This window comes from Nelusetta ayraudi, unplaced genomic scaffold, assembly GCF_046127955.1.
Source record: "Nelusetta ayraudi isolate G7.1 ecotype Tasmania unplaced genomic scaffold, CSIRO-AGI_Nayr_v1 ptg000120l, whole genome shotgun sequence".
Taxonomy (NCBI): Eukaryota; Metazoa; Chordata; class Actinopteri; order Tetraodontiformes; family Monacanthidae; genus Nelusetta; species Nelusetta ayraudi.
Window position 1 is genome coordinate 4,863,935 of NW_027466170.1, and position 15,101 is coordinate 4,879,035.

The window sequence follows — 15,101 nt, forward strand, 5'->3', positions numbered from 1 at the left end:
AAAAGAACCAAAAAAAAGACAAAATAAATCAAAGCACAAAGCAGTTTTTGGAGATAATGTCTCCCAGTTCAGCTGCAGTTTGTCAGAGGGAAGAAGCTCTGATCTCGTTACTGTACGGCTTGAATGTGGCCATTTGGACGGAGATGAGTGTCAGCGATGCAGCCGCCTGATTCAATCACGGCGAGGAGGGTAAATAAACAGAGAGAGAGCAGCAGTCCTGCTGGTCTGGGAGCAGCCGACTGAGCTGCACTGACTGCACTGACAGCACTGACTGCACACCAAAAAGAAAACCCTACAAATCAAGCTGCGATTCATGGACTTTCCCAGAGGACGAGACCGAGCACAAGGTGCAACTATTTAGGACACACACACACACACACACACACACACACACACACACACACACACACACACACACACACACACACACACACACAGATGAGGAAGCCCGGGTCGCATTGACGGTTGTGTATCGCTCGCTGATTAGAAAACTCAATATTTCATAGCAGCTGAAGCTCAAGCTGCTCAACCGTCTGCGCTTGTTAATGGAGACCTGAGCCCAACACAGACCAGGCGGAGAACCATTATTATGATTATTATTATTATTATGATTATTATTATTATTATTATTATTATTATTATTATTATTATTGTCATGCTTGAAAAGACCAGAAAAGTCCTCAATAAGCTTTTGTGTGTTGTTTGCGTTCCTCTTCTAAACGAGAGGCTGAAAATGTAACAGCGCAGCGTTTCGTTTTAATGTGTTGTTTTCCATTCAGTGCAAAACTGGGCCAATCAGGAGACAGAGGCGGAGCTACAAGCAGGGTTTGGCTGTGACAGGAACAGGAAGCTGCTGCTTGCTGCCAGCTGGTAAACACTGCCACTGCTGCGGATGACTGGCCAAATTCATTCATTGATTATTATTATCATTCATTTTACAGGTAAACAAATGAGATGTGTAATGAACAGCCTGTGGCACCGCAGTGTATTTCAATAAAAAACTTCAAGCTCAAGGCCTCCAAGCTTTAACTTCATGTCACTTTTTTGTTGTTCCAATACTGTTGCAGCTCCCTGAATAACCACCGGGCTGCGCTCTGCTTGACACATGCTTGAGTGCATATTAGGACCTATTTTATGTTTTAGACACACACACACACACTCTTCTTCAAGTCTGAGATCTAAAAGTTGCACATTGTGAACCAGTGACAGACAAAGACCAGACAAACTGGCAGAAGGACTGAAAACAAACTGACCTGAGTGGAAAAATCCAGACACAGAAACTCAAACTGGCTCCTCCCACATCTGAAATCACCTTCCTCTTCCTGTCCTGGTCCAGCCCTGGTCCGTGATTGGTTCATTCCACCCAGCTGACGTCCCCCACTGAAGGCTTGCTGTTTGGTGGATCCACCCACATGGACTCAAGCTCCGCCCACTTTCTCATCTTCACAGAGGAGAGGAAGAGATGTAGGAAAACCTTCTCAAATCAAACATTCCTTCCTGTTTTCACCCTAAACTGAGATAAAGTATCTCTCAAAGAAAAGTGTTTTAGAATGAGTCGCAGAACTTTTTTTAAAAAAAATTATTGTTAAAAAGAAAAGTGAAGAAGAAAGTGAATGAAGCTTCTCCAAATCAATACCGGCGGTCTGAGATTTTAGCACTAACATGTTTTAACATACAAAACAAATGAAGCGGCTGTGAGTGTTTTACTCTCATTTCTGCCAGTTTGTGTGACTCGGTGTGTCGCAGCGGAACCGAGCCCTTCGTCACGCCGCCTTTATGTATCATAAACATTTGTCATAAGCCCATCAGGCGTGGCGCGGAAGACAAAAGACGAAGAGAGAGGAAGTTGTGGAAGGTGGATTCTTTTCTTTTTTTTTTCCCCCTCCTCTTTCTTCCTCCTGGAAATTGAAGCAGACGCAGCGGCGGCTGACATTTAGGTGAGGGAGTGACAAAGTGACATAAATTGAGCGAGGAAGTGATGCAAGGAAGAGAAAGAGGGAATGAAAGCGGCCGATCGGGGTGTGAAATCATCCTGGGGGGGAGTGTGTGTGTGTGTGTGTGTGTGTGTGTGTGTGTCACGAGGGGAGCACCGGTGTGTGTGCCTTAACAACAAAGGTGTGACAGAGTTAATCTGAGCGGCTCGGAGCTTTCGTGTGTGTGTCTGTGTGTGTGTGTGTGTGTGTGTGTTTTTTCCTGTGCGAGGAAGAAAACGGGCCAGAACAAAGCGGCTGTTCCCACACCTCCCCGTCCCGCTTCACACTCGGCTTCCCCTTTCAAACCAGATTAATTATTGGCTCCCCCGGTGTTTGCAGCCGGAGCTGCAGCCAGACAGCAGCAGCAGCAGCAGCAGCAGCAGTGCTGCAGTGGACGGGATGTGCCGTGGTTTCTACATGGCTGTGTAACTCCCATGATGCACTGGAACTTATCGGCCAATCACAACGAGCTGAGATGCTGCAGGATCAAAGTGAAGTCTTTTCTGGGGACTTTGTGGCCTTTTCAAATTTTTGGGGGGTTATGACCTCTGATCTCTTCATCATTCGAGCTGTGAATTTAAATCTTCCATTGATTATTGGTGGAAAAACAAAACAGCAGCAACAAAAACACTTTTGGTCCAGTGAGGTTTTCTCTCTTGCTTGAGATCACATGACCTTGACTTGACGTATCGACCTACGGCCTCAAGGTGCCCCTTCTGCTCCTCCTTCCTTCTTTTTTTTCCTAATTCCTGCTCTTCTGCACAGCGACACTGTTGCTGGTAGTTGGGGCGTAATTGGATGCTTGGGGTGAGCAGAGTGAGACGCTCAGAAGTGCTCTTGGTGGGATTTAGGCACAACTGGCAGCGGACAAATCTGATTTCCCACCGCCGCCGCCGTGACACCCATGTGGTTTTTGACATCAGCGGCTCAACGTGATGAAACGCCATCAAATTTGAGGTTAATATCAGATTTTAGGGGACTTTGTGTGTGTGTGTGTGTGTGTGTGTGTGTGTGTGTGTGTGTGTGTGTGTGTGTGTGTGTGGAATCCAGCTTAATTATTTTCTTCAGCCGCATATTTAACGTTATGCGTTCGCAACAGTGAACGCAAAAGCCTGCGTGAATCCAAGCTCAGCGAGCTTGGATTGTGTTGGACAGATCGATGTGGATCAGCACGCACACACACGCACACACACACACACACACACACACACACACACACAAACCCACACACAAAACACAGAGATCCGGTTTCATACCATTGCACAAACCGGGGCAACGCACATGTTTTCCTGGTTCAAACACAGGGTAGTCATGAAGCTGTCTGTGGGCACACACACACACACACACACACACACACACACACCTCAGATCCTCACTCGGGGGATGATTTGTGTGTCTTGCGGTGCACAACAACGACACGTGTGTCGCATCCACAAAGACTTGCAGGTCTATAAATACGTCTATTATGGCGACGTTTGCAATGTAGGACAAATCTTCGTCTTCTTGTCGTCTCTCTACACCGGCCCTGAATCTTTGCGCTGACGGCAAGCAAAATAAAAAGGAGCAGTTCTCATAAAAGTCACTGCAAAGTGCTTCAGTCTGCAGCTCCCAACCTGCTGCTGCTGCTGCTGCTGCTGCTGCTGCTGCCGCTGCTGCTCTCGTGGTTGTTTTTTGCGCACGTGTGTTCCGTCAACAGGCTGGTTGTGTTTTGAGGCAAATCAGACGACGCCAGATGGAGCAATCAAGGCCTCGACCTTCATGTGTGGAAACAAGGTCGAGGTAAAATGACCAATTTGTCTCGTTTTACTTCAAAAGAATTTAATCCCACATCATTAAAAGAAGAACTGGACAGTATATACGAGATGGAAACCTCTTTTGAAGTTTGATCAAATGAAAAAAACCACAGTTGTACGACGCTTCCCCAACAGGGGGCGTCACCCTCTTGAATGTTGCATCGATAAGTGTTGTGACACCACTGTCACCACTGAGCACCTCTGGACTCTTCAGTTGCTCTTTTCCTGACGTGAGTATGCATTAGTTTGCTTGACTCTGTATGAATATATAACAATAATAAAAATAATACGAGCATGTTCAGCGGACGATAGAACTTCTCATCGACGGGCTCCCATTGAAACAGCACGATTGAAGATGTTTTTCCGATGTGGGCCGTGTGTGTCAGCGGTGGAGCAGCATCCAGGTGTGACGCCTGATTTGCTGCTAAATATAAAACCCAACCCGACCTGTGAAAAGTCCCGTTCAAGATCATACGAGTGTTTGCGTACATGGCTCGCGTCACAGTTCTGCTCTATAATTATTTTTTTTTTGCGGGGCTGCTGAGAGTCAGTTTGTAGGCGGCTGCACAGTAAAATAAAACACGTAGGGGAGAGACGATGAAACCTCCCCGACTTTCCTCATTTATCCGCGGCAGCAGCGCTGACAGGAGGAAGTAGTGCTCCGGCTCCGGCTCTGGAATGAGTCACACGGAAGGATTTGACGTGCGTCGGAGGACAAGAGAGAAGCAGGGAGGTGAAGAGTGGGAGAGCCGAGGAGTGGATGGAGTGAGGAGGCAGGAGGAGGAGGAGGAGAGGATGGCGGGGAACCGGAAGAGAGACGAGTAGACAGTGAAGAACCGGGGAAAGAAATAATAATAAATAATCATTTAATACAAATAAACGAATAGAAACAAAAGCAAACATAATTCTCGACTTTTGAGCTTCACACCATTCAATAGAAACATCTGCAAATCACAAATGTGCTCTGTCGAAATTTTATTTTGTGAAAAACTGTCATGGAAACGCAGCTAATGTTTCTGTTGGTCTGAATCACTAGTAAAAAGAATTCAGCCAATCGGCTCTCAGGTCCATTTTGTGAGATTTGGTCTCACTTGGAGTAAAAAAAAATGGCCATAAAGTTGTGGGTGTGGCTACAGTTTAATAGCCAATCAAAGTCAGCGTCAAGTTGAAGAAGGTCGAAGAAATAAAGGCGCACGTTTGCAAACTGCGGAAGTGCTCGCTGGACATTTCCAAAGGTTTGGTGGCCTCTGTGGTCTCACACACACACACACACACACACACACACACACACACACACACACACTCGGGCTGATTGAGTGGAGGGAGCAGAGTGGCGGTGGACAATCAGCAGCCGCCGCTCGCACTTACCCAGCAGCCACCTCAACGGAATTACACACTTAGCCTCGGATCCAAGCTGACAGTCAGGAAGACGCACAAAATGCGCGCAAATAATGGACTCATATTCGCACACTCACTCACACACACACACACACACACACACACACACACACACACCCCTCAGCTGGAGGCGTTAGGCCTCATCAGAGGAACATCACAGAATCCTTCTCATCCAGTTTCACTCACCAACCTCATGGGTCCCAGTTGGGTTTTGTTTTTTTCTTACCAGCTAAAAGACAAACGGCGGCGGCGACGGGAGGAACAGAACATCATAAAAACACCGGCATAAATAAGAATATTAAACAGACAGAAGATGGAAGAAAAAAAGGGGCCGACAGATGGCGCCGCGTCTGGAGGAAAAAAAAAAAACACCTTTCACACACGTACGCACACACACACACACCCACACAACATCGCGCAACATCCCAAATGGAAAATGGAAATGGGAAATTCAGAGCTGATCAGCGTGCTTTGCTGGCTGGCTGAAATAAAAGGCGGAGCGCCATCGGAGACGGTGATCGTTTAGTAATGGCTGCGAGGACGTATATAGAGGGAGGAGTGAATGGAAGAGTGAGTGATCAGTGATCAGTGTGTGTGTTAGTGAGAGAGAGAGAGAGAGAGAGAGAGAGAGAGAGAGAGAGAGAGACCCACAGAGCCTGTTTGAAAAATACCTTTTGTCTATTTTTTTGTTGAATTTATGACTCCTCCCCTTTATTGGCAGGCACGTTTCGTGTCTTTTTGCAACCAATCTTGGCGGCCCCTGCTGGCCAAACGATAGAATGCATGTTGTTGGAACTTTCACGTTGAACACATTTTTGAAATCAGAAGCTACGGCCATCTTTTTCCAAAAGTCAGTGACACACGCACACACACACACACACACACACACACACACAAGCAAACACACACACACTTGATAAAATTTCACATTGACTTGTGTGTTATTTGTCATGGGGTGTTCGGGGGGGACTTTTCTCTCTCTCTCTCTCTCTCTCTCTCTCTCTCTCTCTCTCTCTCTGTCCCCAGCACTCTTTGGGAACCTTTTGCTCAGGGAAACTAAATCTGTAATCAGCTTAGTCGTGTTGATGCATCAGACATTTTTAATCAGCGGTATTGAAAAGAGAGCAGCTCAGCACTAAGGCGCTTGGCAAAAGTGGCGCACGAGAGGAGAGGAGGGACTCGGCACGTCGCAGGGAGGGCGCCACTTTAATTTCCTGCACATTCCACATTCATCAGAGGAGGGAAATGAAAGCATTCGCCGCAGCGTTCTTAAAAGCTCTTTTTAAATATATATGTATATATATATATATATATATATATATATATATATATATATATATATATATATATTAAAAAGAAAAACTAACTAAATTATATTTTAATCAAGAAGGTTGAGCTTCAATTGGAGGCGACTGCAGGTGGATCGGCAGCGACTAAAACACTGTAAAAACGTCGTATTATATCTGAATTCTTGATTGTATGGAGCCGTGATTGTGCTCTGTGTCATTTCTGTGACAGTTTCAATTTTGCTCTGAAACTGCCAGCGTTGAACACAACACAAACACACAAGAGGGCACTTTAACGTTGTGACGTTGTATTCCTCGCGGTGGCGGCTGGTGGAGGTCGGTGGTGCGTTTATGTTGATGTTTCTCTCTCTCTCTCTCTCTCTCTCTCTCTCTCTCTCTCTCTCTCTCTCTGAAATGAAAGCCGGCTGCCTCCTCTTGTATTTGTTGAGAGCCAGTGTGGTCAAATCCTTTAGAAAATCCCAGACAACTGGATTACAGTCACTGCCTTGATGACCCTTTATTTATATTTTCCTTTTTTTCTCCCATCATTCGTTTCTTTTCTTCCGACACTTTATTGAATTCATTTTCTTTTTCTCCACGCTGTTGTCTCATTGATTTTGTCTGTTTTTTGTTTTTTTTTCAATCCATACCACTGAACTTCACACCCAGCACTGCAGCGGTGACATCACAGGCCTCTTTGCACCCATTTTCTGCTCCTTTTACCTCCTGTCTGGTGTGAATGACGGACGGCTGAAGTCTGACTCATTTTCTCGCCGTCAATTTCCTCCTCCGTGGAACTGTATGCAGGATAAACAGTGACAACAACAAAAAAAAAAATATGAAGGTCTCTCATTATCACTGTTACTATATTTATTTCTGCGGGCGCTTGGCAAAATTGAATGACAGCATGGAAAACAAAAGAAATCTGATTAAATTTTACTTATTTATATACTTTTTAATTAGTTGTGTAATGTGATGCCACAAACTGCCGGTAACTAGAAGAAAAAACAAAAAGGTGTACAGAAAAAACATCCAGCAGTGCATGTGAAAAATGACCTCCAGGACTATTTAAAACCAGAACCAGACAGCTGAGCTTATTTGTTTGGTTTGCTTGTTTGTTTGATCCATGTGGTTCCAGTCAAGTCAAGGTGCTGTTTGTTATTGACTTTCACTGTTTTCACAGAGATCCTTGCCAGCCGCAAAGTCCCTTCAAGCTGCCGCCGTCGCCGCCCCAAGACGCCTTTAACACGCTTGCAACCTTCTGAGTTCCACGTTTTTTTTTATGAAGAGGTGAACCAGCGGTGCTGCAGATCCAAACCACGACAGGAAAGGGGCCCTGAGTGAAATAACAAACGCTACGTCAAGCCGCCGCCTCCTCTCCCACTGTTTATTCCACCTGAGAGGCTCGTATCCCGCAGCTGCTGCTGACGGGCCTCTCCATATATGGCCGCGTCCCATAAACACTCCTACGCCAGCTGGCTGCCGTGGCTTGAATCACAGTTTTCCCCTCCGACAGGTGTTTTCTTTTTTCCTGGAAGGGAATCCCCCCCCAGAAAAGCTCTCACGTCTTCCACTTACCGCCAACAAGGCCGGAGAAAGTGTGAGAAATGACGAGAGGAAACCACAGCGCATATTAAAAGATGGATGGCAAAAAAATAAATAAAAAAATCAACTCAATTAAAGATGATTTTTGTTTTGAAGAACCCAAGAGCAACACTGACGTACCTCACCTAGAAAATATACACCAAAAAGTTCACTCGTTCATTTCTGCATTGAACTCCATTATCATCAGCCTCAGGAAATAATCCAGTGTAATGCTTCCAAAGGAAGTTGTTTCAGTTTTCTTATTTGCTGCCACGACTAGCCTGAATTAAGAAGAAGTGAATCCAGCCTGCTTTATCTAACAGTGAGTTCTTTTCATTCAGGTGTGAGGATGGTGGAGGATTTGACTGGTGAGTGGGTTTAAAGAGGCTTTTACTTTCCTTTACTTTCCCTTGTTTCCTTCTAAACCCCCATCTCCTCAGACCAGTCAATTCTTCTAAAAACCGCTTCTCAGGAAAATCCCTCTACCACAATCCCCATCCACCCCCACCCCCCGACTGGTCAACAGTCAGATGAGTGAATTAATGAGTCCATTTGATTATATTTTTGTAATCATTTATTTTGTATTCATTCATTCTACTTTAGAGACATCAACAGAAAAAAACAAAATCCCGTGGATTCAGAAACAACCAGGGGGGTGAAAAGTCAGGAAAAGGGGGAGAAGCTTTTAGTCGCACACCCAGGACTGTGGAAAGTTTTGAAGAATGAGTGAATACACGCAGGCACGGCGCGTCACCTTGTGATCAGGACTCCTATTTGCCTGCAGGGGTGGGAGGGGCAAAAGAAAGACTTGCTTAATATTTGTGTTTGTGTGCGATGATGAGTGATGATGATGATGTGCATCGTGTGAGCATGTGTTTCCCTCACCTGACAGCAATATCTTGGGCACTTCGACGTCCCAGAAATGGCAGGAGTCGGCCTTCAGCCTGCTTCCCACGTGCGAGGGCTTTGTGTCAATGGTCACGTAGTCCTTCTTCATGGGACTGAACAGTGGCCATTTATACCCATCGATTCCAGGATTCCTGCAAGGGCCACAACCACAGCAACAGTCAGAAAAAGAGGACGGTTGACACAAACTGGCACACTAGAATCTCGTAGGGTTTCATCAGCGACGCTCAATACCACCGATTTCCTTTCCGATCCAATGCTGAGTAACATTCAGGCTGGTACCAGTGGCACCAATCCCATACTGACACTTTTTGGCAAATGAACCTCATGTGTATAAAATCACATGGACAAACATATGATGGATGAATTGAATGCTTCATCTTATTGAGATTCAACAATGCATTGTACGTCCAATTAGCCGACAACCACGGGATGCTAACACTTTTAGAAGTCTCACAATACTTTGGTGGCTCAAATTGAAATTGCCAGACAAATATTTCATCAAATACATACATTCAAAAAAAAAATAAATTTTGGACCTGGTATCGGAGGTATTGATGTTTTAAAATCGATCTGCACGTCACTGTTTTGCACACCACCATCATCACATTCGACCCACCCAGTGCGGGCGAAGGTCGTCCAGGTTTCCATCATCTTCATGCTCATGTCGCGCTCCTCGTCGGTGTATCCCAGGGACATGTTGAACGGCCGTCCGAAGACAAATTCAATCTCGTAACCGTGCATGACGCCCGTCCATTCTGGCCAGGGGTTGGTGGAGCTGCGGTGCTTGAAGTAGTACAGGTATGGCTTCCCGCCGGAGATCCGGTACCTGCGAGGATTGTCAGAGGAGCAAGTTGCAGGCGTGACTTCAGTGGGGAAGCGGTTTCAAAATGTGAGCATTGCCAGTCCTTTTTGTTGAGTATATCTGTGTTTGCTTTTTCTGTTTTTATATCTGCAATACCAGAGGTCGGGAACCTATTGTGACCATGGTCAGTCGTGAATGAATCTGGGAGTTTGATCATTGGCCCTTCTGTGATTTAGGGAGCAATCCTGTGTTTAACCCCCAAGTTCAATCATTCATATATAAGTGCATTGTATGAAGACCCAAAACATCGGGCTACGTGTCTTATGAAACAACCTGAACACACTCACTGTTTGGCAAAGTCCTGAACCGGACAAATGAACATGGTGTCTCCGATGATCTCGGCAAAGCTGTCGCGATTAGTGCCGCCGTCGATCGGGTTGACCGAGCCGGTGTAACGGCGAGTGACTTCCCTCTGCACTTCCTTGGAGGTGGGGAACATGACGGCCATCTGATACAGGAAGGCCTCCCTGGAGATGTACCGGGGGGCATAGGGGCCACCGGGAAGGTTGTAGATCAGGATGAAGGTGCCCTCGTTGAGGTTCAAGCCCAGCAGGATGTCATTCTTATGGCTGTTTTTATTCTTCACTAGTTTCTGTGGAATAGGAAATGCAGATAATTTAAGTATTTCTTTCTAACAATATTCCAAAAGGATACTGCCAGCCAAGAGCCTATCATTTCTAACATTCAAAATATTCTAAAAACGAAAAAAAAATCAGCTGCCAAAGAAAGTGGGAACTTGGGAAGAAAAAGGGAGAAGACAGATGAAAAACACACCATGGGTATATCTGGCAGCATGTCCCCATCCACTACAGGTAAGTAGGCGAGGCCTGCGTTGGTGACGCCGTCCTGCACTTCCAGGATTTTATTGGGGTCGGCGGCCTGGAGGCAGGCCTGCAGGGCAGCGGGGGCAAAGTCCTTGCAGCCCAGCATCTCGCCCAGTTTGAAAGCCCTGGAAGAGAAAAGTAAAAAGGTTTTTCAGGTCTCTGTTCTTTACATGTGTATTTGTTTTTCTGATGACTTTTTACTATTACCCCAACATTTGTGCACAAATGTCTGTACTTTCTACTTAAAATAATTTAGAGACAGGATATTATTATAGAGGACCTCGGCTTTGGGGTCACTGTTCAGTACGTTTTCAGTCCAGAGAAAAATAAACATGTTGAAAATAAAATTGATTGTAGGTATTAAACATCTCAAAGAGGCAAACTGGTCAGAACTATTCCTAATGGCAGAGTAGCAAAGCACTTCATGCGCCTGCATCATTGGCTCCATTCTTCGTGGATCTGGCCCTAAGACTCTTTTTGCCACCTGTGACAATCCCGCCGTCATCCTCACCGTTTGTGCATCTCCTCGGGCATCATGAAGGCCCACTGGGCGGTGGGAACGCCGCTCTGCATGATGGCACGTTTGAACAGGACGTTGCTCTCAGGGGAGAGCACGTGGACGCCCAGGCCGATGGAGGCGGAGCTCTCGGCAAACACCGTCAACTGGAAAGAGGAGCAACGAGTTGTCGAAACATGCAGCGGAAAATCGAACTCCAGCTTGTGGCGCCGCCCTACCGAGCTCGGGTCGCCGCCAAAGGCTGCGATGTTGTCGAGCGCCCACTGCATGGCCAAACGCTGATCAAACAGGGATTGGTTGCCGCTGATATCGTCGTTGTCGGGAAGAGCCAGCCAACCCAGAGCTCCGACTCTGTGTGTCGAAATAAACACAGACTGTATCGTTACTTGAACTTATATTTGATTTTGAGTTTGTGGTCAAGTCTTTTCTCTTTTTTTACCTGAAATTCATGGAGATCACAACGACGTTTTGCGTGTGGGCCAAATAGCGTCCGTCGTAGTGGTCCGAAGAGGCCGTGCCCTTCATGAAGGAGCCTCCGTAAAACCACATCATCACCTGGAGGGGCTTCGTTGGGGGGGTTTTGAAACGCGGGACCCAAATGTTAATGTACAGGCAGTCCTCGCTGAGGGGCGTGTTGTGGTTCCACATCTCGGCCCCCGGGTAGCCTGGAGAGAAAGATGAGTGGTGGACGAGTGGTCCACTGGTCTCAATGGAGACACCTCACTGTTTACTGCCGCACACTGTGACGCTGTTTAACAATGCCCACAAGAGATAATTGTGGTTTTCCTCAGTTTTCCTGTCCACACATCACTGCTGTAACTGGACTTTCTTAAGTTCACAATGGACTTACAAAAATACTGCAGTTTCAGCAGCCAACGACTGCAGTTAAGTGTGGAGCCAGCTCCCGTCTGACTTTTTTTTCTTTTTTTTCGTTCTCTCTCTCTCTCTCTCTCTCTCTCTCTCTCTCTCTCTCTCTCTCTCTCTCCCTCCCTCTCCATGCCGCATTTGATTGCCGTGACGGGCGCGATATTATGATTTAGCGTACGTTACGCTCAACGTCATCCTGTGCGGCAGGTAAAAAAGGTGGTGTTATCACCCGGGTCGCTTGCCGGGTTGTTTGACCCGTTTTGTCGTGCAACAGCGCGGCTCGGTGAGCAGATTCCACCGCCACCAAATGCACCACGTTTTTTGGCCAGTGGAATTGGGGCTTATGTGTGGCGTCGTCTTCGTGTCTGCGCTGAGCAGAGGGTACACAAAGGCGATAGGAGGGACGGAGACTCATGACGAGAAAGAAAAAGAGCAGGCCTTACACATGTGATGGTACAGAGACTCTGACAAAACAGGGCAGATAATTACAGAGAGAAGAAACAGGATCAGCCCCTCAAAGCTGAGGCACTTGGTTTTTCTCAAAGTCAATCTTCACTAAAGGACAAAACTGTTATCTGAATTTTTTCTTTTTGTTTTACACATTTTAATTTATATTTTGTTGTGTGAGTTTCTGTAAGCTTATGTTGTTTGACTTTAAATTTGTTTAGTAGTAAAAAACTAAAAGTTTAAAATTGTTATATAGTTAGTTATTTAAGTTATTTTGTAAATAGTTAAACATTTGTTTTTTGCACTTTCTATTTCTAGTTTTTATCACTCTGTAGAGTGTATAAATAAAGGTGTGTTTATATTATAAACATTGGACATAGTCCATGTTTCTTTTTTTACATTAGTAATTCATATTCCGCATAATCTTTTATTATTGTTGGTAATAAATTATTTTAGGTACCAAAAAAATTTGAAGAGCCGTTTGGGAGCCGAAAGAGCCGGCTCTTTTTAGTGAGCCGAGCCAAAAGAGCCGGTTCTCTAAAAAGAGCCGGAATGCCCATCACTAGTGTGGATGGAAGACCAAACCGGGCAGTAAAACACAGTTTCTAAAATACCCGTGTTGGTGTAGACAGCCCCTTGGCGACCTACCTGGGAAGCTCTTGTCTGAATTCTGGTAGCAGGAGTCTGAGTAACTGGTGGTTTCCTTCACGCCCTCCCAGTTGTCCACTGGCAGCGACTTCTTGAATCGCAGCTCCCCCACAGGGGGTTTGCCATAGGGGATCCCCAGGAAGAATCGAACTTCGCCATCCATCACCTGCATTGCCTTCCCTCGGACCATTCCGTTCTTGGTGGCGACCAGGAGGTCGTCGTCGTTGCCACTGACCAGCGATATGGCCAAGGAGCAAGACAGGAGAGAGATCACAGAGGCCAACATGGTGGAGCTCTGCGGAGAAGGAGGAACGCAACACAACACGATGTATTTAGCAAAACCAGCCAAGGTAACAAGGAAGGTGCAGAATATATTTTCTTCTCACCTGCCTCACCAGCGAAGACGTGGAGAATATGCGGGAAGTCTGCCGAGCTGAGCCAAGCTTCTCCTGCAACCACCCCGATGATGGTTGGACATGCTGGAGACAAGTTCTGGTCCTCATTTATAGGAGTTGTCGGGGGTGTGGCTGCAAACTCTTGACTGGAGACAAATCAAATATTGGCTTTAGCTGTGAGGGAGGGGGGGAGTATATCGGGATTGATTAGAGCAGTCGCCCTGAGGTTGTTAAACATCATTAGAGGAAAATAGACCTGTTTGAAACATGTGAAACAGAAGATGAAAGTCAATTTTTCTTGTGTTACATGCAAACACCTTTTGAACGTGTATCAAAAGGCTTCTTCTTTTCTTTTCTTTTTTTTTAAAGGCACCTAATAAATGGATGATAATTATTTAAAACAATGTAACATCACACTATTTGGTGATGAAGTGGTTATATGTGTGACAAGATATACTACAGTACAAGCTAGGTAGGCTACATGTTGTATGCTATGCTATACCCTGGTGGCCACCCTGCTTATCTGCACGTCTGTGTTGTCCATTCCATCTGTTTCTGATGTACTGTCATGATATTATTTTTATAATTAAAACAAACCAAAAAAAATGTATCAACTTGATCCAAACATCTCGCTTGAGAGATTCAAAATGGCCGTGCGCTGCCGCCTCACAGCAAGAAGGTCGTGGGTTCGATTCCGGGGCCCGGACCTGGGACCTTTCTGTGTGGAGTTTGCATGTTCTCCCTGTGTCTGCGTGGGTTCTCTCCGGGTTCTCCGGCTTCCTCCCACACTCCAAAAACATGCATGTGAGGTCAATTGAACACTCTAAATTGTCCGTAGGTGTACATGTCAGTGTGAATGGTTGTTTCTATGTGGCCCTGCGATGAACTGGCGACTTGTCCAGGGTGTCCCCTGCCTTCGCCCTAAGACAGCTGGGAGAGGCTCCAGCAGACCCCCGTGACCCTGAGCTCGGGCCTAAGCGGGTATGGAAAATGAATGAATGATATATATACATATATTTATTTTTTAAGGCAAATAGTTTTTAACAGTTTAAAAAAAAACTGTGGATAGGATTTTAAAAAAAGTCATGCTTTTAAAAGCTGTTAAAATGCTGTTTTAAAATATTCTTTGTTAACTTGAGGCACTGCCTCCTGATAGAAAAAGTTCAAAATCTAATTTACACATCTCAATTATCATACATAAAATATCAGTTTGCAGAGCAAATTGATGTACCATGTGATTATGTTAATAAAAGAAATATTCAAAAAACATCTTGTAATCTTAGAGAAAAGTAAACAATAATTGAACTCCAGACATGGAGGTGCAAACGCCCTTCAGCCTTTTATCGACTTGGGACTGGGTGAGGATGAACTCAAAATGGAGGATGTATTTGCTAGCAACCTTTGTACAACATGCATCAGTTGCAAATACAGCCAAAGCACACAGAGCGAGACTTAAAAGAACATGCACCAAATAAACGGGTGACATTTTAAAACTATATATCGCAATGTTTTTTTTTGACGGAGCGATCGTATGCGTGACATAATATGCTTGAACAGGGGTCACCAACACGGCAGCACCCAAGGACCACATGAGGAGC

The 15,101-nt window shown here is 45.5% G+C and overlaps 2 protein-coding genes across 2 annotated transcripts in view; both read right to left on the minus strand.

Moving 5' to 3' along the window:
• The window catches only part of LOC142903930 (cholinesterase-like), a 92,782-nt gene that overhangs the window by 70,034 nt on the left and 7,647 nt on the right, over nucleotides 1–15,101 (minus strand). The window lies entirely within an intron of this gene.
• On the minus strand, nucleotides 8,596–13,644 carry LOC142903962 (cholinesterase-like). Its single transcript, XM_076049871.1, has 10 exons — nucleotides 13,495–13,644; nucleotides 13,109–13,403; nucleotides 11,586–11,811; nucleotides 11,365–11,497; nucleotides 11,141–11,292; nucleotides 10,580–10,754; nucleotides 10,093–10,397; nucleotides 9,560–9,769; nucleotides 8,920–9,074; nucleotides 8,596–8,812 (listed from the first exon to the last, which is right to left on the minus strand). The coding sequence occupies exons 1-10, from the start codon at nucleotides 13,609–13,611 to the stop codon at nucleotides 8,805–8,807; spliced, it is 1,776 nt and encodes a 591-aa protein (XP_075905986.1). The 5' UTR covers nucleotides 13,612–13,644; the 3' UTR covers nucleotides 8,596–8,804.